Consider the following 27,792-nt stretch of genomic DNA (forward strand, 5'->3'; position numbering starts at 1 on the left):
ATTGAAACACAAGGTAATAACCTCTCTGCCTCATCCAACAGCCCCCCAGGGCCAAGGTGCCCCTCCCCAGCTGAGCAGGGGTGTTGGACAATACCCTTTTCTGACTCAGAGATAGGGCAACTGAGAGGTGTTTTAAAACCTTTTTATTCTATTTTCAGTCTCATAAGAAAGGTGGGACAATACAGATGTTAAAATTCACACTATCACAATTAGAAGCCAACTATTTCTTAATTACAAAACACTGTAAGTGTTTCTTGGTCTATCAGCTTTAGCCATACCATGCTGTAAATGCCTTAAAGACAATAATCTAAAATTACCTCTTGTGGGCCCAACTACAATGCATCTTTTATAGTTCTAGTTCTCCAAAGTATCCAGTTGTGGCATTCACATTCTCTGAAAAAATTCCTTTGCCCAGGGTTTTTCTCCTGGGAAGCTGAAAGGCAGCAAGAGAGGCCTCAGAGAAAAGGAAAACAATTCTGATCTCATTTGCTTCTCCTGTGTTGTGCTCCTGTGGAATGTGTTTGGAGATTGTTTACCCACAGGTGATTGTTTCATTGGGTTCTGCTGTTAGTTGTTTTCACTCTTTGGCCAATCAGGGCAAGCTGTGTCAGGACTCTGGAGAGACTCATCAGTTTTCATTATCTTTTTAGCATTCAGTAAGTATCTTTTCTGTATTCTTTAGTATAGTATAGTGTAATAAATTAGCCTTCTGAAAACATGGAGTCAGATGCATCATTCTCCCCCCTCATCAGTAGACCTGCATTTACAATATCCAGTGTTTTTTGCAAGACCATCCTTTGAAACTTGTTCCTAGCTCCGTTTCTCTCTCAGCAATGTCTGTCCTATTCCATGGCATTTCTAAGTCAGCATTTCTTATCTCAAGCTTTGCATACAGATGCACGCTGTGTGAGCCTCCTGGCAGGCTTGGAGAATTTTCCATGCACCCATTTCCCCCCAGGGCCCAGGCAGAGGCTCTGCCAGGGCTGGGTACTCACAGTACTCGATGCCCAGGACGATGTCTCGGAAGTAGAGCCGAGCCTGCTCCTCGCTGAAGGGCTGCTCACTGGGCACCTCCATGACAGGCCTGGTGGGGACAGGGACAGCCTCTCAGTGCTCTGCAACACCCAAACACGGGAGCAGTTTGTTCTCCATCACCACATGCCAGCACTGAGGCTCCCAGGAGGTGCTGTGACAGGGCAGAGATGGGTTATCCCTGCAGGGAGATCGCTGATTCCACAGAGGAGCTGGAGCACCACTGGCACTGGCAGCTGGAGCAGAAGAGCTGTTCCCAGCCTGCCTGGGCTTCCCAACAGTGGGAGAGTTATTTGGGAGGCAGGGAAGAAGCCAGCTGACACAAACTGCTCACCCAGACAAACAGTCAGGATTGCAAGTATCGGGAAGCAGGATTAGAATCACAATTTGTTAGCACAGACCTTATTGGCTTAATATTGTTTGTGAAACCTAAAATGAATTGACTGGGGGGAAGGAGGGGAATCAACCACCCACCAAGAAAAACCTTGCAAACAAAACAAATGTTCTTTCTGGAGGTGGTGATGCTTTGGTTACTGAGCTTGGCTAGTGATGGGTGGCTTTGCATAGCCCTGAGCCAGCATGAGCCACATCCTCATCATCGTCAGGATTAACTGCTGAGGTCTGCACAAAGTAAAACACCACTCACTGACAGTCCCAATGGGACAAGAACAAAGCTGGACCTGGCCTTCAGCTTCCTGCTGAAGCTGCCCATGGCTGTGAGCACCAGCACTGCCCTGAGATCCCAGTCAGCACTGGGGACAGTGCCTGCTGCTGTGCTCTGCATGTCCTGCCTGCTGGGCTCAGCCCTGACACAACATCATTGTGCAGCTGGGCTCCACTCAGGCAGAACCTACACACCAACCACTGGCTCAAAGGTTAAATGGGAATGTTTTCTGTGCATTGTGCTGAACTGCTTTAAAAGCCTATTTAGCTGCTCAGGGCTCAGCCACCACCAGAGCTCAGCCATTCAGCCCTCAACAGCCAAGGTTACCTGGTCAGCTTCTCCTCTCCTTTCCTTTGAATGCTGCCACTGCTGAGGGAAGCACAGGGCTCTACAAGCCCCTCTTCTGCCTGTGCCTGCTGAAAGCTGAGGGCAAAGAGGCTCTAAGAGCCAGCCACAATCTGCTGTTCCCCTGTGGATGAACAGCTGGAGCTAAGGACTGTTGCTTTGTTTTTTTAAGTTTTTTTTTTAAGATTTTGATGTTTACATTTTTGTAATGGAGTTTTTCCACATACTTTTTATGTGAACTAATATTGTTTTGTATTTCTTTTTAAAAGAAGAAAATAGATTTTTAAAATATTTTAAAATATATTAAAACTATTTTAAAAATATATTTTGTATATATATTTAAATATATTTGATATATTATATATACACTATATAAATTATATAATATAATATATTAAATATATTATATTATAATATATAATATATAATATATATAATATATATAATATATTTATATATTTAATATATCTCAACATCTATTTTAAAAATTGATTTTTAAAATATTTTTAAAAAATATTTTTAAAAGAAGAAAAATTGTTAGTTTGAGAGAAAAAGATTGTTAGTTTGACTAGTGTGGCTGGAGAAGTAGCAATTTCATCCTCCAATCCATGGTCACTTCTGAAAGTCCATAAATATTAAGAGTTCAAAAACAAACTATGTTTTTTTTTACTTTGGACGTCTCAGCTTCTGCATGTCGTGAATTTCGTGTCCTATTGCAACAAAGGAGCTGCACTGGGGGCTAACCCTGCCTGTGCTCACAGCTTGGCTCTGCATGTGCACACACATCCACTGACTGCTCCTCCTGGCAGCCAAACCCTGCCAGAGAACAGCCCCTGCCAGCACCAGGCTCTGTGGCCCTTCCCCTCAGCACCCAGCAGCAAATCCTCCCTGCAGCATTTCCCTCTTCTCCCTGGCTGCCCACTGGATTGATGACCTTCACCTCCCATTTGTGTTCTCCTGCCACTGCCTTCCCTCCCTCTTTCATGCACATTTTTCTGTTGCTGAAACCAGGGAGAGATGTGAGAGCAGGGCTGGCAGAGCCACTAATGGAGTCTAATTGCCTCCTGCCAGAGGCAGCCAGGCTGCTCTTGGACGAGCCACAGGTTCCCCAGCCTCAGCTGTTTCCAGGAGCTCCCTCTCCTACAGGTCAGGCATCAGCCTGATCACCAGGGAGACTGAGGAGCCTCTTGCTACCAACCCCCTGGAGCTGGCAGCTTGTTCATGGGGACAGACAGGAAAAACCCCTCTGGGAATCTCCTCCAGCCTGGGCACAGAAATCCTGACCTCAGAGCAGGGACTGCAGGGCTGCAGAGTCAGTGCAGGCGTAGCAAGGAGCAGAGAGGAACCTCTTAGCACTTTATCCCTTCTTCTACTGTGGAAAACAAATGTGACAACAGCACAGCCCCCCATGAGAGGCTGGTGCTGAGGGCAAAGTGAGGCAGCAGGTGCCAAGTAAATGTTGGTGCAACCACACACCCCTTGGGTCAGAGGGAACCCAGCATAATGTTCCTATTCCAACCTTTTCCTCCAGGCACCTGATGAGGAATTGTCACAGAATTTGTTTTCCAGATCAGAGTCTGGCACCAGGACATGTCCTCCCAGCCCATTTCTATTCACCACATCATTCCAGGCTGTAGCAACTTGGAATTTTTGGGTTTTGCCTGCCCTGCAGACAGGGTCTGCCCCACTGGACACATCAAACCTCCATTTCACATGGGAACCTGATGAAGAACACCAAAATTTTCAACAGAAGGGGTCCCAGGAGGGCTACTTACCCTTTCCTCATGAGGTCAAACACTGCAAGAAAAGGAAATAAACCATGAATGAATGAGAAGAGCAGCCTGGGCTTATTTGTTATTCATCACCTACAAACACACATCCATTCCCATACCTGCAAAAATCAATTTATCTCCACTCATTTCTCTTCCCTCACCCATGACAAGGACACCAGAGGATGCAAAATGAAAATATTCATCTCTTCAGCACAGACAAATATCCCCCCTCCTGCCAGCTCTGCACAGGGACACAGTGGGTGCTAATTTATCACCCATGGTGCTGCTGCTCTGGGTGTCAGCCCTGCTTGATTTGAGCCCTGTTGTACCTCCAAGGGAGGGTGTTTGGTGTGACATTCCCACTAAACTGCTGACAGCAAAGGAGATGCTGTAGGAACATGCTGCTCCATTTCTGCTGTGTCAATCAGCAGCACAGCTACAGCTTTGGCAGAGCCAAACCCTCCCTGGCAGGAGCCACTGAGGAGGATTTGCTGCTCTGAGTTGAGGCTTGCAGAGCACATGAGTTTGTGTGTCTGATTAGGAGGTTGGGGGAAAGCTTTTTTCTGATCCTGCTCTGCAAACAGGAGAAGGATCTGCTTTTATCTAGAGCAGGAGAGCTCTTTCCCCATGAATTACACGGGGATTTCTTGCACCTCTCAAAAAATCTGAGCAGATCCCCTCCCCAAAGCACTGGGTACAGACACAACAGGGCAGCCTGAATTGGCTCACCTTGCCCTCCAGAAGCTGCAGCTTGTGGAACCATTCAATCATTCAACTGCCCTGTACCTCTGCAGGTTGCTCAGTGCCTGCTGACATCCCACCCCAAGTGCTCACAGCAGTGCCTGATCCCAGCAGTCACAGGCAAGGAGCAAACACCTCTTCCTCTACACCTGCTCTGCACTGGGGGGCATTTTTGGAAGGAGAAAGGTGCAGTTTTCATCAGCTGGGGCAGCAGCAGGAGGGAGCAAAGCCACTTGCAGGAGGTTCAACCCTGAGCAGTGCTGCTCCTTCTGCCCAGGGAGCTGCAGAGGCAGGAGCTGGGTGTGCCTGAACTTGAGGGGATTCCAGGCAGGGGAAAGGGGTGATGGAACATGGACAATAAGGATATGGCTCTGCTCATCACTCAGGGACAGCACAACCTCCAACAGGACCAGGAGACTCCCCATTGCTGTTCTGCTGTTTCTGGGATGGCTCTCTCACTCCACAGATAGAGCCTGGTGGAGTTTTGGGGTTTTTTTTCCCCTCTGCAGCTTTCTACCTCATCTCTCCCCTTTCCTCCATCCCCAGGAGTTCAGTCCTTCAAACAACAGCCTCAGTCACCCTCCCCACCACCAGTGCCATCACTCTGAGATGCTGCCAGATGCCACTGGGGCTTCAGCCCAGAGGGAAAAGTGGCCTTTCAAAGGCAAATTGCTTCATTTGCTAGGCAGAGTCCTCCTCCAGGCAGCTTCAGAAGTGTCCCATAATTATTTCATGAGGAGCAGTCTTTGAACCTGCTTCATCAGGAAACAGTTTGGGGAAGCAGAGATGTAAAAGGGTCAGCCATCCCCTCCTCCAGCCCATCTCAGAGGGCACCTCAGGGCCTCCCAGGCCTGTCCCTCAATGTTTTACCCAAACTGGGGTTAGGGATGGCTGGCACTGTCAGAGTTTGGAGGAGAGGAAGACAAAATGGGTGGAATTGCCTCACCCTCTGCATAAACACCCAGTCAGGCATGGCTTCCCCACCAGAGGTGGGAGTGCTGCTCCCTCAGGAGGTCCTGAGCCTCTGCAGAGGTCACAGGGAACACTCCCAGACAAGACTGGAGTGACTCTGGAGTCACCACCACCATCCACAGCCTAGAGAAGTTCCACAGGAGGAGGACAAGGAAACCATCCTGCACCTTTCCCCTCCCTCCTGCCTCGGGGGCTGGAATCAGCTGGGACAGAGCAGCTGCCAGGTCCTCTCAGTGTCCCCATGGCAAAGAGGTGTGCACAGCTGGACTGACACAAGGTTGCCTTACCCTGCTGCACAGGGCCTTTCCATCCCAGCTGCATTTACAGGCGTTTAAACAAAAAAGTCAGCAGAGGTTGGCACAAGTTTCCTGCAGTATTGACCCCGAGTCCTGGCACGTGGCACTTGCAGCACCAGGCCCAAGCCCAGATGGTTCTGTTAGCTTATGAGACTCACATACCCATGTACAAGTTGTCCTCTGCAGGATCATCAAGGACCTGAGAGATCACAGAGAAATAAAGGGAAAGAGGGAAAAAAGTGAAAAACAGCAGGAAAAAAAAAAAAAGATTTTTAAGCAAGTAACAGTCCCAGTACACTGTGCTGAGCTGCATAACACTGAGAATAATTTAGGCTCATATTTAGAGAGTCCTGCAGAGAATTTGGAGGGGTTTTGGAGGACAGATTTTCCTGTCTCCAGAAAAATCTGGGCTCCTGCCTGTATTTGGAGAAACAGCCTACCAATAAAGGCACTGCTTGTCCTAAACTGACCTCAGTCAATAATGAAAATGGCACTGAAGCCTTGCACTTGTGCACCTTCCCAGGCTTGTCTGCACACAAGTTTCATGATCAAAGCTCACTGCCATTTCTACCAGCACAGTGAGCTGCCTTCTCCTGGGCATCAGCCCAGGCTGAGAGTGCAGTTTGTCCTGCACAGTCAGTAACACTTTGCTTGGAATCACCAGCCTAAATTTATGAACATCTATATTAAACCAATTCTGGCCGAAGTAGGAACAGTTGAAGAAAAACCCTCTTGTTGCAATACAAACCAGATTGGTTTCAGCATAATTTAGGGTGGAAAAGCAGCTCACCTCTATCAGCTTAACGATATTGATGTGGTCCAGCTTCTTTAGGATGGCTATTTCCTGATAGACTCTGTCCAGGGGTGCCATGGGCTTGGGCTGCTCTCCAGAGGATGCTTTGGAGCCTCTGGGAGGAGGCCGACCTGCAAGTGGGACAGCACAGTGAGGAATTCCTCCTTTGGCAGCAGCACGAGCAGCACTGGCCCCTCTGCACACCCCTCCAGCTCTTCTGCAAGATCTCATCATCACCTGTTCTCATCCCAGAGCTTTGCAGTCTCCCAGCTGGAGCTGAGCTCTCCAAGTCCCACTGAGAGCAGCTGCTCCCAGCTGGGGCATCCTTTGGGGTCTCTGGCTGCTCAGAGTGACCCCAAGAAAAGTTGGAAAGTCTCTTTTCCCAGCCTGGTGCTTGAAGAAAGAGTCAGGGCTCTTCATTTCTCAGTCTCAAGGTTGTTTATTGTATCTTATCTGTAAAATTCTTTCTGCTGTCCAGCCAAGGTCTGCTCAGCAAGACAGTCCAGGCACTCTGCCTGCCCCCAGGGCAGTGTTATGTCTTTATACTAAAAACTACATGTACAATGTTTACAATTCCTTCCCAATACCTGTCACCTGTGTTAGACACTGAGCTTCTACTCTAAATCAATCTAAAAGTGCCAACATCACAGCAGAAGATGGGGCCAAGAAGAAGAAGGAGAAAGGCTGGACATGCCCAGATTCCTCCATCTTGCCTCCTGAACCCCCATTCTAAAAAACCCCAAAATCTACTTTTTCCACCCCATGATAAATTCACTATCATTCTAGTTAAACTGTTGTGGCTTGCTGATCTTCATCTAAGGTTGGTAATTTGTTCCATGGGTGATAATCAAAACCACAGGGGCATCTTGGGCTCTGTGCCAGGGTCTCTGAGGCCCCTGGCAGGGGTCTGGGCTGCTCAGGACAGCCAGAGGGATGCCCTGGGTTCTGACAGCATCCCATGGCCCAGCCTGCAGCCAGGTGCTATCCCAGGGTAAGGAAAGGAGGGGAACACCCTGCCTAATTCCAGTACTTAATTAGGCCTCAAAAATGGTGAACATGGAAGAGTCAGCACTTCAAAGAGACTCACAAAAATCAGAGCCAGGCATCTCATTACTGAGGGTGTTGGATTTCCCTGTGGCTGTATCTGCCCCCTCACCACCCCCTTTTAACCAGATCCATTTTAACATGGGCAGCTGTCACAGGAGGCCACTCTGCACCCCTTGCAGACAAGGTTCCTACAGAGAAATCTGGCTGAGGACAACAGGCAGACCTCTAAATGTGAGATACCCACGTGGAAATCCATACTGCTTCAAGAGCTTCTTTTTGGAGAGGACTTTCATAGCCTGGAGGAAAGAAGAAAGCAGTGTTAAAACTGAACAAGAGCCAAAGAGCTGATTGCTGTGACCTGGAGTGTGCTGGGCATCAGGGACTGGCTCAGGGCTGCTCCTCAGCCTAGAGCAGGGTCCTGGTCAGTTCTGGCCACACCAGACAGACACTGACCCAGGCTTTCCTGAAAGAACCATCTGTTCCATTCATCTTTCCCCATGAAAAATTTTCAAATTCATTTTCAAATGAAAAAAAAAAATTCAAATTCATTTTCAAATGAATTTCAATTTCAAGGAATTTAAGATTCATTTTCAAATGGACAAAGAAAAAGGAGCCCCATTTCTGCATTTGGGGCAGAAGCTTGGGGGAAGAAGTGGGTTCCTCTGGCTGACCCACTGTTTTGGATGATGTTATGGCCATGCTCCAGCTCAGAGCCACTTCAAGGCTGCTTCATCTCATTTTTGGTCTTGTCAGGGGGTACAAGAAGGAAACTGAACCCAGGCAGCTGAGGTGTGGGAAGGGGTCAGGGTGTCACGGACACATTTTATGAAGAATCCTTTTGCCAGGATTTTTCCTCCTGAGAAGCTGAGAGGCCTCAGGAACAAAATGTAACCCATGGTTATCTGCTGCTGTGGAATGCAACAGGTGCATCTGGGATTGGGCTCATGTGGTTGTTTCTAATTAATGGCCAATCACAGCCCAGCTGGCTCAGACTCTCTGGTCAGTCACAAGATTTTATTATCATTCCATTCCTTTCCTTGCTAGCCTTCTGATGAAATCCTTTCTTCTTTTAGTATAGTTTTAGTATATAATTTTCTTTTAATATAATATATATCATAAAATAATAAATCAGCCATCTGAACATGGAGTCAAGATTCTCATCTCTTCCCTCATCCTGGGACCCCTGTGAACACCACCACAGTCAGGGTAATTCCCTGCCACCCAGCTGGCATCAGCATAGTGGCAAAAGGCAATCTGAATTTAATAAACAGTCTTTGTGCCTCCATCTGCTCTGTGCATTAATAACCTTTTGGAGGGCCACTCAAACCCCCCGAGTGGCCCAGCACATAAATATTTAATGAGAAACCAGCTCATGGTACAATTTGCTTAGGAAAACAGTCTGTGCTTCCCAGAGCTGGGATGGTCACCCACTCCTTCCCCTCCCTAAGGGGTTACTCCTATTAATATAGCATCCAATATGTAATTCCCACTGGAATGACACAATCTAACTAACCAAGGAGCCCTGCAGCACACAGTCAAACTCAAGGAATTTTGCATCAGTACCACAGAGGCAGGGTTTCTGCCCATTACCTGTTTTTAACCCCCATACCAGGAACAGGTCACCAAACCCACTCCAGTGAGCTCCTTCCCAAGCTGCTGTTCCTGGCAATGATGGCACCATGTGCCCAAACATCCCCATGTCCCATCAGTGCTCCAGGTTCATGGCTTGCTGAAAGGATTGTTATTTCTGGTACTGATCCAGTGAAATCCTCTGGATTTGCACCCATGTAATTGAGAAGAGACACTGAGCAGTGTTTCAATCCTGCCTGACAGCTCCAACCAACTGTTAGAAATGATGGTGTTGAGAGACAGACTCAGAAGTGCTTATCTGTGACTTAGCACAGCTCTGTGTCCAATACAGGCAGCCAAGTGACTCATGGTCTGCTGGAAGAGGATCCAAGATGTGCACAACCACCTCCAAATACAGCCAGGACCAAGCCTGCAGGACTTCCTACGCTTCCCATTTTATCTCTCCATAATGAAAATTTATGAGAAAAATCAAAGGAATTAGTACATCCATTTTCTCTTTCAACCACTGCCAACCCAGGAGGAGCACTCTCCTCTTGTTCCAATCCCATCTTGAGTCCTTGCTGCCTTCTGGCAAGGAGCTTCAGAAAAAGGACAAAACAGAAGCTGCAATTTGCTGCTGAAAGCTCCTGAGTTTGGGAGCTTGGGGGCCTCAGCCTGAGGAACTGAACCACCACCAGCAGCCATGGCCACACCAGGACAGTCCTTCCCAGGAGAGGCTGGAGGGAGCAGGAAGGCACAGAGAGGAGCCATGGCTAAGACAAGACTGGCTTTTGGGGACAGAAATAGAGGGAACAGGAGCTGCTGCTGTCACCCAAACTCCTTGAAGGGCACTTGAGGGGCAGTGGGGGGTGACTGCATTGCAGCAGAGTTGACTGCAAAACACCACTACTGCTGGAAGGAGCACCAGGATGTGTTTATACCAGTTTGGAGCACCAGTATCTGCTACTGCACAAGCAGGGCTGGGGCAGAAGAGAGGAACTGTCCCACTGGGCTGACAAACTCAAACAGGGACAAACAGCAAAGTTCATAATGCAACAGGCCAGAAGCACTTAATTATCCCAAGAGCAGAGAGGAGGGCAGGTGGCAGTGAAGCCTCACTGTAATTACAGAGAGCTGGCAGGAGCAGGCTCCCTCCTGAATGGTGGCTGCTGCACTGGGAGCATCTCAGGGATGCTTCAGCAAACCTCTCCTCCCAGGCTCAGTGCCTGACAGAGCCAGACATTTGTACTCACAGGCAGAGCTAATTACCCAGATAATGCTTTTCTGATAAAGAACCAGCTCAGAGCCAAGCTGAGGGATTTTCCCTTTGCACAGGCAAGTGTTGCTTCAGTATTCTCAGGAAAAGAGGGAGCCTGGAGATTTCCTCCACACATCCTCCTCCCGAGCGTGCACGCGGGTCCTGACATCTCCCTTGGAGAAACAGCAGGAACTGTGTGCTTCTCTTTGATGTGTGTTTATTTTCTAAGTTTCCTGCTCTCTTCCTATCTACCCTACAGCTGGAAGCCACAGGGAAGCTGCCTAAGGGAAAGGAGATCCCAGGCTTGTGGAGAGGAGGAATGCCTGTGACACAGCAGCAGGACCCCAAGCTGTGGGTAATGACAAGGGCAGAAAGGCCATTGGTTTTGGGAGGGAAGGGTGACAAAATGACTGAGCCAAGTGAACTCATCACCTTTCCCTGGTAATGCTCTCACAGTGCTCAGAATCTCATTTTATTTGCTAAGGGAGAGACTTGTGCTGCAAGGGTAGAAGCCTGTGCACAGTCCCAACTACAGCTCCCAGGGCAGTGGGATGCTGCTCAAAAATCCCTATTAACCATCTAAATCCCTCATGCTAGTGCATGAGGGCACTCTGTGGGAATGCTGAACAGACCAGAGGGTGTTCCCAGCCCTTCTTCACCTGTCCTGCCTAACAACAACATCCCTCAGACAAAGCAGCTGAGAGGGAAGCTCTGCTGGCAAAGAGGAGCATTAGAACTGAAAGAAAATCCTCAACCAGACAGGCTTAGCTGTCATGGACTTAAAATCCTGTCCTGAGTTTGTCACCTTCTATGCCATCAGCAGAATTCCATCATCAGCTGTGCCCCATCCACACTGTGCCACCCCAGCAGGGATGCTGTCCTGGAGCTCACCTGTCCCCAGCTGTCACCTGGCTGAGGCAGCCCCTCAAAGCCCTCAGCTGAACAGCACGAGGTGCTGGACTGAGCCAGAGATCCCTTCCCTGCTCCCCACTGCCCTGGCAGTGGTTCAGCAGCTGTTCTGTGAGCCAGGGGATGGGAAATGCAGGAGCTGTGCCTTCCCTTCCCTCCTGGATGACAACCAAAGTGGGTTCTCCAGGGGCTGGAAAGTTCAAGGCTTGCTGCTGGCCTCCTGCTCAGCTGCAGCCCTTTGTTCAGCCACTCCTTTCAGGAACTTGGGAGGAATTTCTCCCCGTCACTGAGACTTGGTAGGAAACAGCCCTCTGTGCAAAGATTGTTAGGTACAAACAGAGGCAGAGAGCACAATCACACAAATCTTGTTTCTTAGGAAACAAGATTAAAAAAGAAGGATGAAAAAAAGAAAAATCCACTGACAATCTAAAGGCTGTTGCCTTGTTCCAGCAGTAGCATAACAAATGCCCATCATAACCACTTTTCTTTGCAGGCTGATTTAGAGATTGAAAATAGGAGGAAGACATGACCTGAGGCATCAAAGAATCAAATTCCATCAGCACAACGATTCCAATCTAGATCTCTCCTTGGACACATTTGCCTTTGCTTTTTATTGCTGCTTTTTCACAGAGCTTGGCCTTTGATTTTTCCCTTAGTCATTGTCAAAGCACCTCCTTCAAACTGAGACACTGAAACCTTTCCAGTGTGAAGGGTTCCTGGGCAGAGCCCCACAGCTGTGACAGCTCCACGAGCCCCAGGAGCAGCAGGGTGCTCTGCTCTGGCAGCCAGCTCTGCTTTCCAGTGGGGTCTCCTCCTTGGAGGGAGCACTGGCTCACAAACCTGCTGCAGAAATTCCACTTTCCATGGCCTAACACATTCCCTGCATCCAGGGATGTGAGCCAGGACACTTCACAGCCCTGCCAGGCGCTGTGGTGCTCACAGCAACCAAGGGCAAAGCTCTTAGAAGCACTCCCTCATCTTTAGTGGAAGGTAAAAAACCCACAAAGTAAACACAACCCATCCACATTTTTTCCCAAATGTGGTGGTTGAATTCTTTTCTTGAGAGTTTTTCCTAATTCTAGGCCAGATCCAAAACTCATTAAAGCAGCAGCAATCTTTCCTTTGGCTTTGACAGGAGCTCTGTTCAGTCCTTGCTCCCTATAAACTCTGCCTTTTTGAAGGGAGCCAGCAAAGGGTCCCACACCTCAGCAAGAATCAGGAGCCACACTCTGAATTATACTCCTAAATAAATTTTTTTTCTTATTTTTTTTTACAATTTAGGTCCTTGTTATTGCAGCACACTAGCTTGAAGGCAATAAAAAAGAAAGCAACACCCTGGCCTCATGCTGAACCACTGCAAATCAAAATCAGTTATAGAAGTAGAATATCATAGAATGATTTGGGTTGCAAGGGACTTTAAAAATCATCAGTTCCATCTCCCTGCCATGGGCAAGGACCCCCTTCCACTAGACCAGAGGGCTCCAAGCTCCATCTAACCTGGCCTTGCTCACTAAAGGAAATCACCAAGGGTTGCTGAGACAAAAAACACCCTCCAAGGCTAAATCTGGGGGAAAACAAACACACAGAAAAGGCCCTTCCCAACTGTTAGAATCCCAATTGCTTCTCTTAACTGCTGGTAAGAGTCACGAGGCAGCTCTGGGGTGCTGTGCTGAGGAGCAGGGATGGGAAGGACAGGCAGGGCAGGATGGAAGCTGTCTCAGCTCTGGGAGAGCCCCAGGGTCAGGCACAGCAGGCAGGTGGAGAGCTAAGCGACCATTAGCCAGTTATGCAATCAGCTGTTTCTCTGAAGCCTTGAAAAGCCTGCCAGCTCCTGAGCTGGATGAATGTCCTGGAAAAGCAGAGGTGTCTCCACCACGGCTTGCCCTCCAGAAAACAAGCACAGCTGGCTGGGAGGATGAGGGTGGAGGCATGTGGCTGCACTGGGGAGGGGATCAGCTCCCCTGCCCTGCCAAGAGGGGAATAAGGACAAGGGACACAGAGCTCAGAGAGGCCCATCCCTCCACACACCTGCCAGCATCACCCTCCCAGCCCAGGATCAGCTCAAGCCCAAACGGAGATGGGTGATGCCAAGAGCACATCCCTGCAGGGCTGGCACTAAGGGGGTCTTTGTGCCCTGCCTGCCCCAGGTGAGGCTCAAACAGCCCCAGGCACGGTGCCCCTCCCAGGCTGCAGCACCTTTAAAGTGTTTGCTTAGATTAGAATCCAAGATTAAGTGGGGATTAACTGACACACACCAGGCTAACCTGCACACAGGCTTTCACTTTTGGTTTGGATGTCACCAGCTAAATCCACATGCATGGGGTTAATCTGCATCCAGAGCAGGGACAGGAGTGCAGCAGGCAGTGCTACCCTTTGGTTTGGATGTGACCAGCTAAATCATCATTCATGGGGTTAATCTGCATCCAGAGCAGGGACAGGAGTGCAGCAGGCAGTGCTACCCTTTGGTTTGGATGTGACCAGCTAAATCATCATTCATGGGGTTAATCTGCATCCAGAACAAGGACAGGAGTGCAGCAGGCAGTGCTACCCTACACCCAGCTCTCCTGGCTGAGCTGTAACAGATGCCCTGCCCACACTGGGCACCTCAATGGCATTTCCTGAACAAAAAGGCAGTGCCAAAATGTAAGGATTACAATTTTCAAAGGAAAAAAATACTTTCATCTGGAAATAAACATGATTTATGGATGTGATGCATTCCCACTCTGTGCTACCAGTGCTGGCATGCCTGTGCTGGTGGGACAGATGGATCAGGGAAGCCAGGGCTGGCACCATCCCTCTCTGCAGAACAAACCATCCTGCTGCAGGGCATGGCAGGGAGGATTTGGAGGGCAGCAGAGAAAAGGAGGCACTGGAAAAAGCTGTGGTGCAGCTGTGAATCAGCTTGGAAAGGATGGGAGATGGAAAGAATTGTGGCTCCTTTCCTTGGCCAGCTCCAGGGCACCTTGGCCAGATTTTTGTCTCATCTCTTCCATCCTTCATTTCAAGAGATTCCTGCTGCAGTTCCATCCCTGCTGGAAGCCCAGAAAGGCTGAGGAATACCCACAGGCATACAATTCCCACCTGACCACTTCAGCCTGGTGTGTCACTTGTAATAAAGAGTCAGGGAGGAAAAACTACCTGGGGAGCAGTGGGGAATGAGCATGCTTCATGTTCCACAGCACATTCTTGTTCCCCTTTGTCCCAAGGCAGCACACCAGCCTGCCTGGCTGCTCTCATGGGCCCATTTTCACCCCACTCTCACCAAGTGCACTGTGGAGCAGCAGGGCTGTGTTGGGTTGAGGTTCAACAGCACTGCAACCCCACAGCTCAGCAGATTCCTGCCCTGGCATCCATCAGAAACTGCTGCAAGCTCTTTCCAGAAGCCTCCAGGCACAGCCACACATAGCAAGGAAGTTTTCCTTCCTTCCAGCTCCTGCTCTCAGCCTGAACAAAACAAGCCACAGGGCAAGCCCAGGGACATGAGCACATCTGCATGCAGACTTCACAGGAATTCCAGCTGGGATGGTCGAGATTCAGCTGCCTCTGAAGGGAGAAGCCCAGAGCAGGAGCCTCCAGCATAAGCAGCCTTTTGGAATATGAAACTCCAATTCAGGCTTTGTTAAACCCCAAGACTTGCCTTCAGTCTTGCACCCTACACCTCATGCCCTGGCAGTGAGCCTGGTTCAGTGTCCCCCAGGCATCCCCACGGGGGTGAGATGCAGGGAGCCTGGCAGTGCCCAGCCCCACTACCCTGCTCAGCCTTTTACTGAGAAACTCCCCTATTTCCTTACAAAACACTCCTGCTGTGGAATTCACATTCTCTGGACTTGAGAGAAGCAGTGAGAGAAGGAGAGAAAAGAATGATCAGAACAATTTTTGTCTCATTGGTTGCTCCTGTGTTGTGCCACAGTAGAATGCAATATGGAGATTGCTTATCCAGAGTGATGGTGCTTTGTTTCCTTGGCCTGTCAGGGCCAGGTGTGTGTGTGTATTGGGACTGTGGGATGACAGTCATGAGATTCTGGGCAGTTGTGTGCACTTGGGTGCTTGGCAGATCCAGTTTAGATGTAGTGTAACATAGTGTAATATGATATAGAATAGTATAGTATAATGAAGTGATTAATGAGCCTTCTTTTATTCATGGAGTCCTCCTCATCATTCACAGAGAAATTCACCTTCACAGAGAAAAGCAAGGCACATCTTCCCAAGAATATTTCTGAGATTCACATTCTGTGAACCTCAGAGAATGATCAGAACAATTCTTATCATTTGCAGTGCCTGTATTTGTGCCAAAGTAGAATGCAGTGTGGAGATTGTTTATCCAGAGTGATGGTGTTTTGGTTCCTTGGCCTGTCAGGGCCAGGGGTGTGTGTGTGTGTGTGTGTGTGTGTGTGTGTTGGGACTGTCACTGACAGTAATGAGATTCTGGGCAGTTGTGTGCAGTTGGGTGTTTGTGCAGACTCAGTTTAGATGTAGTGTAATATAGTATAGAATAATATAGAATAATAAAGTAATTAATGAGCCTTCTGCTAACCATGGAGTCAGATGCATCATTTTCTCCCCATCCTCAGGGTTGCCCTGATTTACTCTATCCTGCTCCTTCCAGGCCAGGCTTCCAATGCACAGCAGGTGCTGAACACCACCACCCACATGCCTCTAATTTCAGGTGACCTGCTTCATAGCTAGAAAATGCCAAGGCAGATCAGCAGCATGTTCTGCCTGTTACATAAGGCACCCACCCGTCCCTCCCTCGCAGCAGCTCCGTGCCCAGAGGGAGCCTCAGCTCCTGCAGGCCCCCCAAAATCTCAGGGACACTGCTGAGAGCAGCCAGCAGCACAGAGAGGAGCAGAGCAGAGGCACACTCACATAATATTTGTCATCATTCTCGTTGTAGGCCAGCTTCACCACGCCGTAGGAGCCCTGGAAATGAACAGGAATTGCAGGGTCAGCTCAGCAGCTCCACCTCAGCCTCCTGCTGCTCCAGGCTGGGGTGATATATGGTTTCTTCTAGCCAAGTCTTAAAAGCTTTTAGAGATCTGTATCACACTCAAGATAGCTCAGCTACTTTAGAAAGCATAAAATTAGCAAGATGGTTTCTGTAGTAGTGCTGGAAACAGAAAAGTTTTAATATAAGGCAAAATAACAAAACTCTTTACAGAGAAAAACTGAGCCAGGTGCAAGAAGTTCTTGCTCCTAGTAAAACAATTCACAAAAGCAATTAGTTTCTTTATTCTCTTCTTTTTTTTAGTAAATTGCTTAAGCAAGACTTTTTGGCTCCTGTCCAATTGGCTGTCCTTAAGTTTGAAGTGAAGTCTCCTAAATTCTATGAAGTGTCTTTTTACCTAATCAAAGAAAGAAACCTCTAAACTTTTTTCCTTTTTAAGGAAACAAAGGATAGTTTTGTCACTCTGTCAGCAGAGAGCACATCCCTATACTGGTGGACCAGAGCTGGGAAATAAACAACTCCCAAGGCCCCAGAGCATGCAGAGCCCTGAGCAGTCTGCAGGAGATGTGACCCCACAGCAGGGCTGGATGGATTATCCATGTCTGGAGGAGTTCAGTGCTACCCCACCACCCCCTGCCCTGAGCCAAGGCCACCACATCTGCCTGAACTCACACAGGGGTGGGCAGCAGACAGAAAAATTTTCTCGGTGCAAATTTGGAAATTCTGCATGAGCACCTTTCCTGTTCCACCAAGCACATGCTGCCCAGGCAGATATAGACCTGGACTGCTGCTGTACCCACAGCTCCAGGGACAGCCTGAAGCCAAACTCCATCCAAAATGCTGTTTTTCCAAAGGCCCAATAAACACTCATTTTATGCAAGTAAGACATGATCAGGTATTATCCCTGACATATGTCTATTGAATAAATGAGTGGGATGAGCACCAGAGCCTTCAAAATATTTCTCTTGACTTCACTGAGAGTTGAAATAAGGTTCTGGTCTCTGAGGAGCCCCTCTCCCAACCTCCCAGTGCCCACCTGCTTGCTGTGACCCACAGGGAAGGAGGGAGGCAGGGACAAATCCACCTGAGAGGAGGTTTCACCCTCTCCTTGAATCCCACAGAAGCCCTAGGTGGGTCTGAAGCTGTGTGTGAGCTTGGGATGGCACCTGCAGTGCCACCTGCACCCTCTCCCCTGCCAGCAGCCAAATGCACATCCCATGGCCCAGATGGTGGGGGTGCCATCCCACAGCCTGGGGCCTCTCCTTTTGGAGGCATTTGGGCTAATTAAATTAAGCTGGTGCTGGAGGTGTCTGCAGCTCAGGGTGCAGCCTCCTGTGCCTGCAGCTGCAGAGGCAGACACAGCCCCAGACAGCAGCACTGCCTGTGGAGCCACCATCTGCAACCGTGGCACATGGCCAGAGGTGCAGGTGTCTGAGCTGCTCACCAGCCCAGACCTCCAAATAACTTCACAGGAATCGCTTTTGAATCATTCTGCAGCTTTTAAACGTGCACTAGAATTAAAGAAACATTTCATGGGATGTAAAAACTTTTAACTTAGTCCTGATGGGGACCAAACACCTGCCCTGATCATCTTTTTGGGTTTTTGTTTCCTTGTTGTGTTGTAGTAATGCATCAAAGGCTCTTAGTGTTACATTTGGCAAGCAAACACCCCTGAAAGGGAGCCAGCTTAACCACCTTCAGAGGGAGGAAAAATAAATCCAGATTTCACAGGAAGTAACTCCACTGCGACCTTGAACAAAACTTGCTCAAACTAATATGGAAAAAAACCTCAAAAATACTCAAAAAAGCCCCCAAACCAAACACGGCTTGCAAGGAGCCTTGGCCAGTGAGGTCCCTTGGGCTGGCACAGCCTCTCCAGCCCTACTCAGATGTGTGGCACAGGCTGGTGTGACCAGCATGAACCCCAGTACTCACCTTGCCTATTTCACTCTGCAGCTTGTACTGGTTTAATTGCACACAGTCCTGCAGACAAAAGGAGAACATAATTAGAGTATTGGTAAAGGAAATGACAGAGTTTGAATCAGGTTCAAGTAGTGGCAGAGTGCTAAATAATTAAAGACTTAATCTCACTTACACTGGTGTATATTACACTATAAGCACTGCTTTTTTTGTTGTTGTTTTTGGGGTTTTTTTGACAACCCAAGACAAAACAATTATGGGCTGAATTCTGATTGTGCTGGTGCTGATGTAAAACCACCCCAGTTCCCCAGCCCTGCCCTGGGTTCAGCCCAGCAGCCCCTGGCTTGTTTACTTTAACCCTCTCCACTGGACTGTGCTCAGTGCCAGGCAGGAAAATCCCTGTCCCAGCTTCCCTGGGCTTTGCAGCCTGGCAGCCCCCAGCATCCAGCCCTGGGTCCCAGCATGAGCCTGTGCCCTGCCCAGCACCAGCCTGGCAAGCACAGAGCCCCTCTGGCTGTGCCTGCACCAGAGGAACCCTCACCTGCAGCATGGGCTGCTCCTCCAGGAGAGCACACAGAGCCCAGCTCCTCTGCTGGGCAACACAAACTGTTGGGAAGGATGAAAGTTTGACAAGAAAGTCTCACAGATGCTTAGCAAAAAGATTTTTCAATGTAGAATCTGAAGAAGGAATAGAGATGGAAGCAAGTTTTGATACAGAAGAAAAGAATTGCTGAGCCAGTCTCACTGGATAACCAAGGAGGCAAAGGGTGTGTGAGTTAGAAGGGGTTTTATGGCTTAGAGCAAAGGATAAACCCACCCCAAACAAGAAGATGTTTTTACCAAGCAGAAAGAGAGCACAGGCAAACAAAACAGCAAATGTTGCCAGTAGATAAAAGGTCTCAGAATTTTCCACTGCAAGAAAACTGAAACACAACTTCTAGCTTAAACTGTAATGTACCAACTTATAGTGATTGGAGAATGGTAACATGAATATGGTAATTATGGTAGTTATGATAGGCTGTAGATAAAAGTTAAGGTACAAATTGGTTCTACTGTATGAAGATGCTCAGCAAAGAAAAGTCTATAATGCATTGTAACCAAAAGAAAAGTCTATAATGCATTGTAACCTAAACTCAGGGTCTCCAGTCCTGCCTGCAGCTGGAGCTGACAGCTGTGGGCACAGCTCTGTCACCCACCACCCTGGAGTGCTGTGACACCTTGGATCCAATAAATTGTATTTTGGAGACTGCCTGTAGTCCTGCATCTCTCATTCAGGCTCTTACAACAAACAGTGCTACTGACATGGTATTTGCTAAAATCAGAGCAGCTCTGATCTCTGCTGCTGAGGAATCCAGCCCTGAACCCCACGGGGTGGGGATGTGGTGATGGGTGCTGAGCTCCTCACAGACCAGGGGTGGCCAAGGGGGAAAACAAGGTGGGACAGAGGATTCACAAAGCCAGCTGGTGTTGAAGCCACCCTTCCTTTGGAGCTGCACTCCTTGCTGCAGAGCCAAGCCCTGGGCAGAGCTGCAGCTCCTGCTGGCACCAGAGAGTGGCTGCAGTGGAGTTTGCCTTGTCCTCACTGAGCACAGCCCTGAGCTGCATTGCAGGGCAGGGAAGAGCCTCCACCTTGGAGGGGTGAGGAAAAGGAGGAGTTTCCAACCCCAGGCCACAGTGTGGGCTGAGCTTTAGATGGGATGCACTTCCCAAGCCAGCATTTTTGAGCATTTCTGCCCAAAACTGCCAAGCACTAAAGCAGGCTGGAAATTCACAGCCAGCCTCTGCACTTGTTTGGGAACAAAGCTGATATAAAACATGCAGACAGGTAGATTAGCCTTCCCATAAACCTCAAAATAGCCCTGCCATCCACAGAAGCAGCACCACAAAATAAAAACAGTGCCAGATGCCTTCAGTCCCTTTGTAAGAGCAGGGGTGTGAGAGTCCCTGCCCCAGCAGCATTCCCAAGAGCAGCACTCCTCTGCCTCTCAGGGCCAGCACAGGTGTGGGAGATGACAATTTTGACTTTTCTCCATCACCAACCAGAAAACATTCCTAATGCTCCTGACTCAAGAGATCATCACAATAAAAGGAATGGGGGACTGAGGACTTTTTTTCCTCATGGCTTGTCAGGAATACAAAGAGTGGTTCAAATCCTGATCTTGTTACCAGGGGAGGAAGTTTTTTCCAGCTCCCTGACAGGGAAGAGCAGCCATCTGTGAGTAATGGGGCCATAGGAGTGTATTAACTCTGCTGCTAGCAGAGCACATATCTTTCCAAAGGTAAAAACCAATCCATCAGAACTAGGAGCACCAAGAGAGGAGAAAGCATGACCCAGCAAAAGCCAAGATGCAAGGCATGAAAGGAGGGGGCAGCATGCAGGAACCCAGGGTATGGACACAAGGAGGACAAATTCCCCTGCAAACACTGTGCCAGCAGATTCACCTCCCAGTGTGAGGCTGTGGTGACTTTCACAAATTCAGCAGCAACACTTTTCTGATGTTGTCTCCTGTGTGGGTTTCTCTGTGCTCAGCTCTGTACCCCTCGCCTGGCCCTGTGAAAACTGCAGTGCTGCAGAGGGTGAAACACCAACTGGAGCAGCTGGGACAGGCAGGAAAAGTGACCATTCCTCCAAGAAAGCCTCCAACCACCTCACATCTCCTGCTCTTCAAACCAGGTCTTGCTAGGAGGCCTCCTCCCTGAGCAGGGATCACTTGCAGGACCAGATACAGCCACACACAGGCATCAGCCCTTTGCTCTGCACTCGGGATCTTGGTTCAAGCCAAGGTGGCATCTCTAAGGCACCAAGACTTCTTCTTCTTGCTCACAGACTGCCAAGGAAGCCATGGTGGCATTTTTCCCTCCTTCCAGAAGGAGCAGAGCCCTTTGTGCGGGATGCAGTCTGTCCGTCCATCCATCCATGCATCCATCCATCCATCATCCATCCATCCATCCATCATCCATCCATCCATCATCCATCCATCCATCCATCATCCATCCATCCATCATCCATCACCCATCCATCCCCCATCCATCCATCCATCATCCATCCATCCATCCATCCATCATCCATCCCCCATCCATCCATCCATCCATCCCCCATCCATCCATCCATCCATCCATCCCCCATCCATCATCCATCCATCCCCCATCCATCCATCCATCCATCCATCCATCCATCCATGCATCCATCCATGCATCCATCCATGCATCCATCCATCCATCCATCCATCCATCCATCCATCCCCCATCCATCATCCATCCATCCATCCATCCCCCATCCATCCATCCATCCCCCATCCATCCCCCATCCATCATCCATCCATCCATCCATGCATCCATCCATGCATCCCCCATCCATCCATCCATCCATCCATCCATCCATCCATCCATCCATGCATCCATCCATCCATCCATCCCCCATCCATCCATCCATCCATCCATCCCCCATCCATCCATCCATCCCCCATCCATCCCCCATCCATCATCCATCCATCCATCCATGCATCCATCCATGCATCCCCCATCCATCCATCCATCCATCCATCCATCCATCCATCCATCCATCCATCCATCCATCATCCATCCATCCATGCATCCATCCATCCATCATCCATCCATCCCCCATCCATCCATCACCCATCCATCCCCCATCCATCCATCACCCATCCATCCATCACCCATCCATCCATCCATCCCCCATCCATCCATCACCCATCCATCCATCCATCACCCATCCATCCATCCATCCATCCATCACCCATCCATCCATCCCCCATCCATGCATCCATCCCCCATCCATCCATGCATCCATCCCCCATCCATCCATCCATCCATCCATCCATCCCCCATCCATCCATCACCCATCCATCCATCCATCCATCCCCCATCCATGCATCCATCCCCCATCCATCCATGCATCCATCCCCCATCCATCCATCCCCCATCCATCCATCATCCATCCATCCATCATCCATCCATCCATCCATGCATCCATCCCCCATCCATCCATCCATCCATCCCCCATCCATCCATCCATCCATCCATCCATCCATCCATCCATCCATCCATCCATCCATCCATCCATCCTCACAAAGCAGGAGCAGGGACTGTGCCTTATCCCTGTGCCACCAATTCCTTTGACTCTGACCTCCCACCACCCCACCCTCTTACCTCTGACCAGAAATCACCATTCTTATCCCCCCCCAGACTGATCACCTGAAGCATCTCCCCTGGGGCTTCACTGCTGCTAGATGGAGCTTGTGACACCAGAACTCCCATTTTTGGGGACAGTTTTCTGAAAGGGGTGGATAAACACGGGGAGGGAACACCCAGAAAGTTCCAAGGGAAAGGCAATGACCAGATGTGCAGCACAGCCCCCCAAAGTTCACCCCTTGGAAGGTCCTTCACTCTTAAAAAAAAATCACTGAAATTTTTTACAGATTTTTTTTTAACCCAAATGCAATGCAAGAATTTTGGATTATGCAAATAAATGAAATTATGAATTCCTCTACTTTCTTTAAAGGAACAAATAAATAATTTGGTTTTTCTTTCAATTTACCCTGAAGTTAGTGCATAACAAATAGGTGACACTCACTGTCACCACCCCCAGTGCTCTCCACTCAGGTAATTCCTGGTGGGAAGCACCATCCCTTCAGCTTCTGCAGTGCTTCCAGCACTTGAGCTGCACTCAGCAAAAATCAAACTGGATTATAGATGCTTTCTATGTTTTTTCCTCTTGCTGAAAAGACCATAAATCACTGCTGAAGTGACTCCTGCCACGTGTTGCTGCATTCTGGAAGGGTTATTCTGTTATTTGGTTCTCCTGCAGGAAGTGGGATAATTGTCCTATTCCTTTATCAGAGAAAAACACCTATCTCTGGCCAAGTGTTTCTTTCAGATAACATTGTACAATTCTCTTGATTTCATCAGGCTGGTGTATTTGCAGCTGCTGATAAATACAAATAGAGCAGAACTTTAATGAGATCCCTTAGTGAAAAGCTGTCACCAAATTAGACTGAGCCAGTCCAAGCGTGCAATAATTGTTTCACCTTAAAAAACAAGATGCCCTCTGTGTTAACAAGTCCAAGGTATTAGTCAAGAGAGGAAGGGAGGGAAATCAATGCCACAGAAAATAAAAATTGGTCAAAAATCATAAAGAACAGTGCAGCCCAGGCCCAGTTCCAGAAATCCACTGTGGCCACCACTGGGTGACAGAAACCCTGAGAAACTGAGAATTGAGCTGTTCCAGGGGAGATGCATGGATGGGAAGGGAGAACCAGAGATGATTTCCAAAATCAGACATTTCTGAAAACAGACAGCCTACATACATATAATGGAGAATACATATATAATGGAGAATACATATATAATGGAGAATACATATATAATGGAGAATTTTGTCCCCTAAACAAAGCCAAATTCCCCAATCTGAAAAGAATTTTCAGCAATTCAGAGATACACCTTAAAGAGAGTCATGGAAGAAAAATGAGGAAACACTGGTTTAAACTCATCCTGCCTAGAAGGGGGAGTGAAGGCAGTTCTGAAAACAGGCAAAAATGAAAAGAAAAGCCAGAAAATGGGTATTGAGGGCAGCAATGAATTCCAATTAGAAAGTTGCTCAGGGACAGAGAAGGACAGGCAGGAAGCCCAGACCTCGTGGTGGTAAGAAAATCAACAGATTTTTAAACATCATCCAAAAAGAAGTGCACAAAGGAAGCCCAGCCCTGCTGCAGTGCCCTGGCCATGGCTGGGCAGAGCTCAGCACTGGGCTCACCCACCTGAGAGCCCAGACCTGATGCAGGAGCCTGGGACCCTCCCAGCCCCCTCCAGCTGCAGCTCTGGGCTTTGTCCTCCTCTCAAACCTCACCCTCAGGCAAGCTGGAAATGCAACTTTAAATAAAGGTTAATTAATCCAAGGAAAAGAAATTAGCAATGTGAGGGAGTTTTCTTTGAAGAAATGTTTTCCAGGTATCGTTAATCTTTTCAAGAGCTCTGGTTTGAACACCACAGTAAGGGAAGCTCTCAGCCCATGCTGAGCAGGAGCTCAGCTCCTGCCTCTGCCCTGGCCCCACCTGAGTTTATCTTTGTACACAGCAAGGAAATCACTTTGTGAGGAAAACCAGGCAGGTGCCAGGCCCTGGAGGAGTGTGGGACCTGGGTCAGCACCAAGGCACTGCCTCTCAGCTCTTGGCACCAGCTGCTCCAAACCAGAGGACTATGATAAAGATGAGAAAAAACAAGGAAAGAAAGGACAAAGAAGTGATTTATTTTCCATGCCTCTGGAGTAAGCCATGCACAGTCCAGCATAGGAGAATTCCCTTTGTCAGCTCGTTCTCCTCCCTCCATCTGCAGGCCAGGAGCATCTCCAGGGAGGAGAAGGCACTGGCCTGACTCATCCTCTCCTCTCCTGCTGGAGCACACACAGCTGATTACCATGGCTGCAGGGACACCTGGAATGCTCTCCTACATCCCAGAGGGTGGAGAGACAATGTGGACACCAGGGCAGGGGAATCTGGGATTCAGGGAGAGGAAGGGAACATGTGAAAGGGAAAGAAAATTCAACTGGAAGAGACTGGAGAAGAGACTGTATAAAGCAATTAAATGTGCTGGCAAGTCTGGGGAGAAAGCCTGAAAAAAAAAAGACATATTTTATTCTTCTCCTAGCCACTCTTCAAGATTTTCTTGGCTAACTAAAAGATTGCTTTAAAACAGCAGAATAGGAAAAAAAAACCCAAAAACCAACAAACCAAACCCACCAGCACTGAACTTTCAAATGCCTCATTCCAGCACACAGCATCTCTCCCCTTCCACAGATCTATAACCTGCTGTTATAGATAGGACAAACTCTGTCAGTCACACAGGGACAAGATTTCAGAGTCTTTCCCTGGTACACACAAACACCAGGGTATCATCTGGGCAGCAAAGCAGAAGCTCCTTTTAGCAGTCTCTGGAAAATCCTCTCCTCTTGCCTTGCTGCCAGCACAGAGCAGGAGCCAGGAATGTCACATCAACAGAGGCAAGGTGGGCCTAAACTCTGGGGCTTGTCCCTCAGCTCTGCAGCTTTATGTACCCTTAATAGCTTCAGCTTCATCACTTCTGTGCCACAGCTAAAGGCTGAGCCATTCCCTTGTCAGAGCAAAGCACTGATAGGCAGCAAGGGAGCAGAAACCCCAGCAGGCACTCCTGCCAGGGAAGGCAGCTCTGAGAGAACCTTCCAGGCCATAGGCCATGGGTAAGCTAAGAAAGGAGGGAGACAAACAGGGAGCTTTTAAAATTACAGCTCAATTTTTGATGGAGGAATGACAGATCAGGGTAATTAAGAACACAGCAGCACTGTTGGGAGAGCAGAACATGTTACTTCTCTTGCAAAGCTAAAACTGCAGAGCCAGCCTTGTCAGCAGTGGCTGCAGGACACCAGCAGCTGCCAACTCTTTGTCCAAGGGCAGTTGGCTAATTGGTGTCTCTGGGAATAATCTTTGTGCAAGACAACAAACCCCAGCCCTGCTGCAGCCCTGCCAGCCCAGGAGCTGCCACCTGCCTAAATAACAAACCCAAAAGCTGGGCTCAGGAGGGAGGTGTCTGTGGAATGGTCCCCGTGACAGGACAGCCCCAGAGCTCACTGCCTGCTGCTGCCACTTGATAAATCCTCCCTCAGCTTCAGCTCTTGTACCTCTTGATCCCTGAACTGAAGTTTTCCTCCCAGCCTGTGAACAAATATTAAAGCAGCATTAAAAAGCTCAGCAGTATCTCTCTAAGAGAACACAGTGTTCTTCCATAATTCATCAGTGAGGGCAGAGCATTCAGCTCTGCTGCATCCCCACACTCTCTCTGCATAAGCACATCTCCAGTGTTTCTCCAGATCAGCCCAGGATGCAGCATCACTGACAGGCAGGCACTGAGCTGCCATCCTGCTGGAGAGGGAAGCAGGCTCAGGGGAGATGGCTATCAGCACTACAGGAAATTGGGACATGCAGCAGTGCCACCCATCCCTGCTCCTGACTGACAGTGCCTGCACATGGCTCCTGACAGAGCCTGAGTGCTCCTGAACTGCACAGACTCGAACTGAGCTGGAGCAATGGATGCTCTGCTGCTGAAAGGCACTGACTGAAGATGCCAGAAACCCAAAGCAAGGGCAAAGAACTGTAGGGGGATAGAATATAAGTAAATAAAGGTAGTATAGAAAATAATCTTACCCCTAAAGAGTTGCAGCTGGGTTAATTATTAAAGATTAGGAGCAGGCCTGACTTTAACAGGCCACAGATGTGACCAGTAAGAAGAATGTTATAAAAGAGTGAGTGCTTGGTTGAGGGGAATTGGAGTCAGTTGGTTACTGTGAGAAGAAGAAAGAGTCAGTGCTTGGAGGAGCTGCCTATGAGAACCTCAAGGAGGTATGAAAGTCTTGCACTAAGGAGACAACAATATGGAACCTTTGCAATGTAATGACAACAAAGAATCAACTCCCAAATGGCTTTAAGGAGCTGAGAAGCACTGACTGGAACACAAATGAGCAGCTTGCCTAGAACAAGGAGCCATTTGAGGCAGGGTAGTGCTGGGCCTGGTGACCTGGTTTTTGTCAGTGACCCACCAGGCTCACTGAGGGTCTGCATATCAGAGTGACCACCCAGCAGCAGCTGCTGCCAAGTGCACCATGATGGTATTTCTCATTACAGGCTGATTTCATCCCCAATAGGACCAAAAGCCTCAACATGGAGACCCTGGTAACTCTTAGAATCCCTGGCAGAGAACAGAAGACCTGCTCTGCAGCTCTGTCAGAGCTGCCTGCTGTGTCTCTCAGCTGCACAGCTGGGATCAGGACTGGCAGTGCCTCTCACAGCACAACAGCCCCTCAGCAGCCACCTGGCAGCAGCAGTGGTGGCACTGGAGCAGGCTGCACGCTCCCCTGGCTGTCACACCCTGCTCACCATTCAGTGCCCAGCCTCACACCTTACTCTGTACCCAAGCATGCATTTTCCTAATCCTTCTGCTCCTTATGGGGTACAGATGCTATCCCTGTAAGGTGGGAAGGGCAGCACAGCTCCTGAGAGTTCCTCTGGGAGGGCAAGCACCCAATCCAGAACATTCCCAGCTCACCCTGGCTCCCTTCCCACAGCCATTCCCCATTAACAGGAATGATGGTTTCCAACAGGCACAGCTGGGCTGCAGCACAGCACTGCTCTCTCAGTGATACCCAAGGGACCATGAAAAAGGCAGCACTGTGTCAAGAGCTGCTGCAGGAGCAGGGCCACAGGGGCTCCACATCTGCATTTCAAACAAAGCACTGCCCACCCCGCAGGCAGTAACCCCTGCTCCCCAGGATGCAGATGCTGTGGGAGAGAATGGAGAACTCTGAATTTGCTTGCAGATGGGAATGTGCCAGTCACACTTGACTGCAGTTATGTTGAAAGATTTCAGAAAAGCCTCACTCCTGGCACAGTCACAGCACTGCAGGATGGGAGAGCTGGCACTCAAGTCACGTCCTGCTTCCAAGAACTGGCTCCTTTCCCTCCCTGCCTCCCTTATTAGAGCATAT

General features: G+C 48.9%; 1 protein-coding gene across 6 annotated transcripts in view; it reads right to left on the reverse strand.

The window, feature by feature from the left end:
* The window catches only part of CAMKK1 (calcium/calmodulin dependent protein kinase kinase 1), a 101,118-nt gene that overhangs the window by 32,509 nt on the left and 40,817 nt on the right, over nucleotides 1-27,792 (reverse strand). For all 6 annotated transcript variants that reach the window (XM_077188808.1, XM_077188809.1, XM_077188812.1 and 3 more), the window contains exons 3-9: nucleotides 18,279-18,326; nucleotides 16,265-16,318; nucleotides 7,907-7,958; nucleotides 6,613-6,746; nucleotides 5,985-6,021; nucleotides 3,817-3,838; nucleotides 996-1,084 (exon numbers count right to left, since the gene is read on the reverse strand). In XM_077188808.1, coding sequence (XP_077044923.1) covers nucleotides 996-1,084; nucleotides 3,817-3,838; nucleotides 5,985-6,021; nucleotides 6,613-6,746; nucleotides 7,907-7,958; nucleotides 16,265-16,318; nucleotides 18,279-18,326 — 436 coding nt within the window. The remainder of the gene's footprint in view (nucleotides 1-995; nucleotides 1,085-3,816; nucleotides 3,839-5,984; nucleotides 6,022-6,612; nucleotides 6,747-7,906; nucleotides 7,959-16,264; nucleotides 16,319-18,278; nucleotides 18,327-27,792) is intronic.

This window comes from Agelaius phoeniceus, chromosome 20 (genome assembly GCF_051311805.1).
Source record: "Agelaius phoeniceus isolate bAgePho1 chromosome 20, bAgePho1.hap1, whole genome shotgun sequence".
Lineage (NCBI taxonomy): Eukaryota > Metazoa > Chordata > Aves > Passeriformes > Icteridae > Agelaius > Agelaius phoeniceus.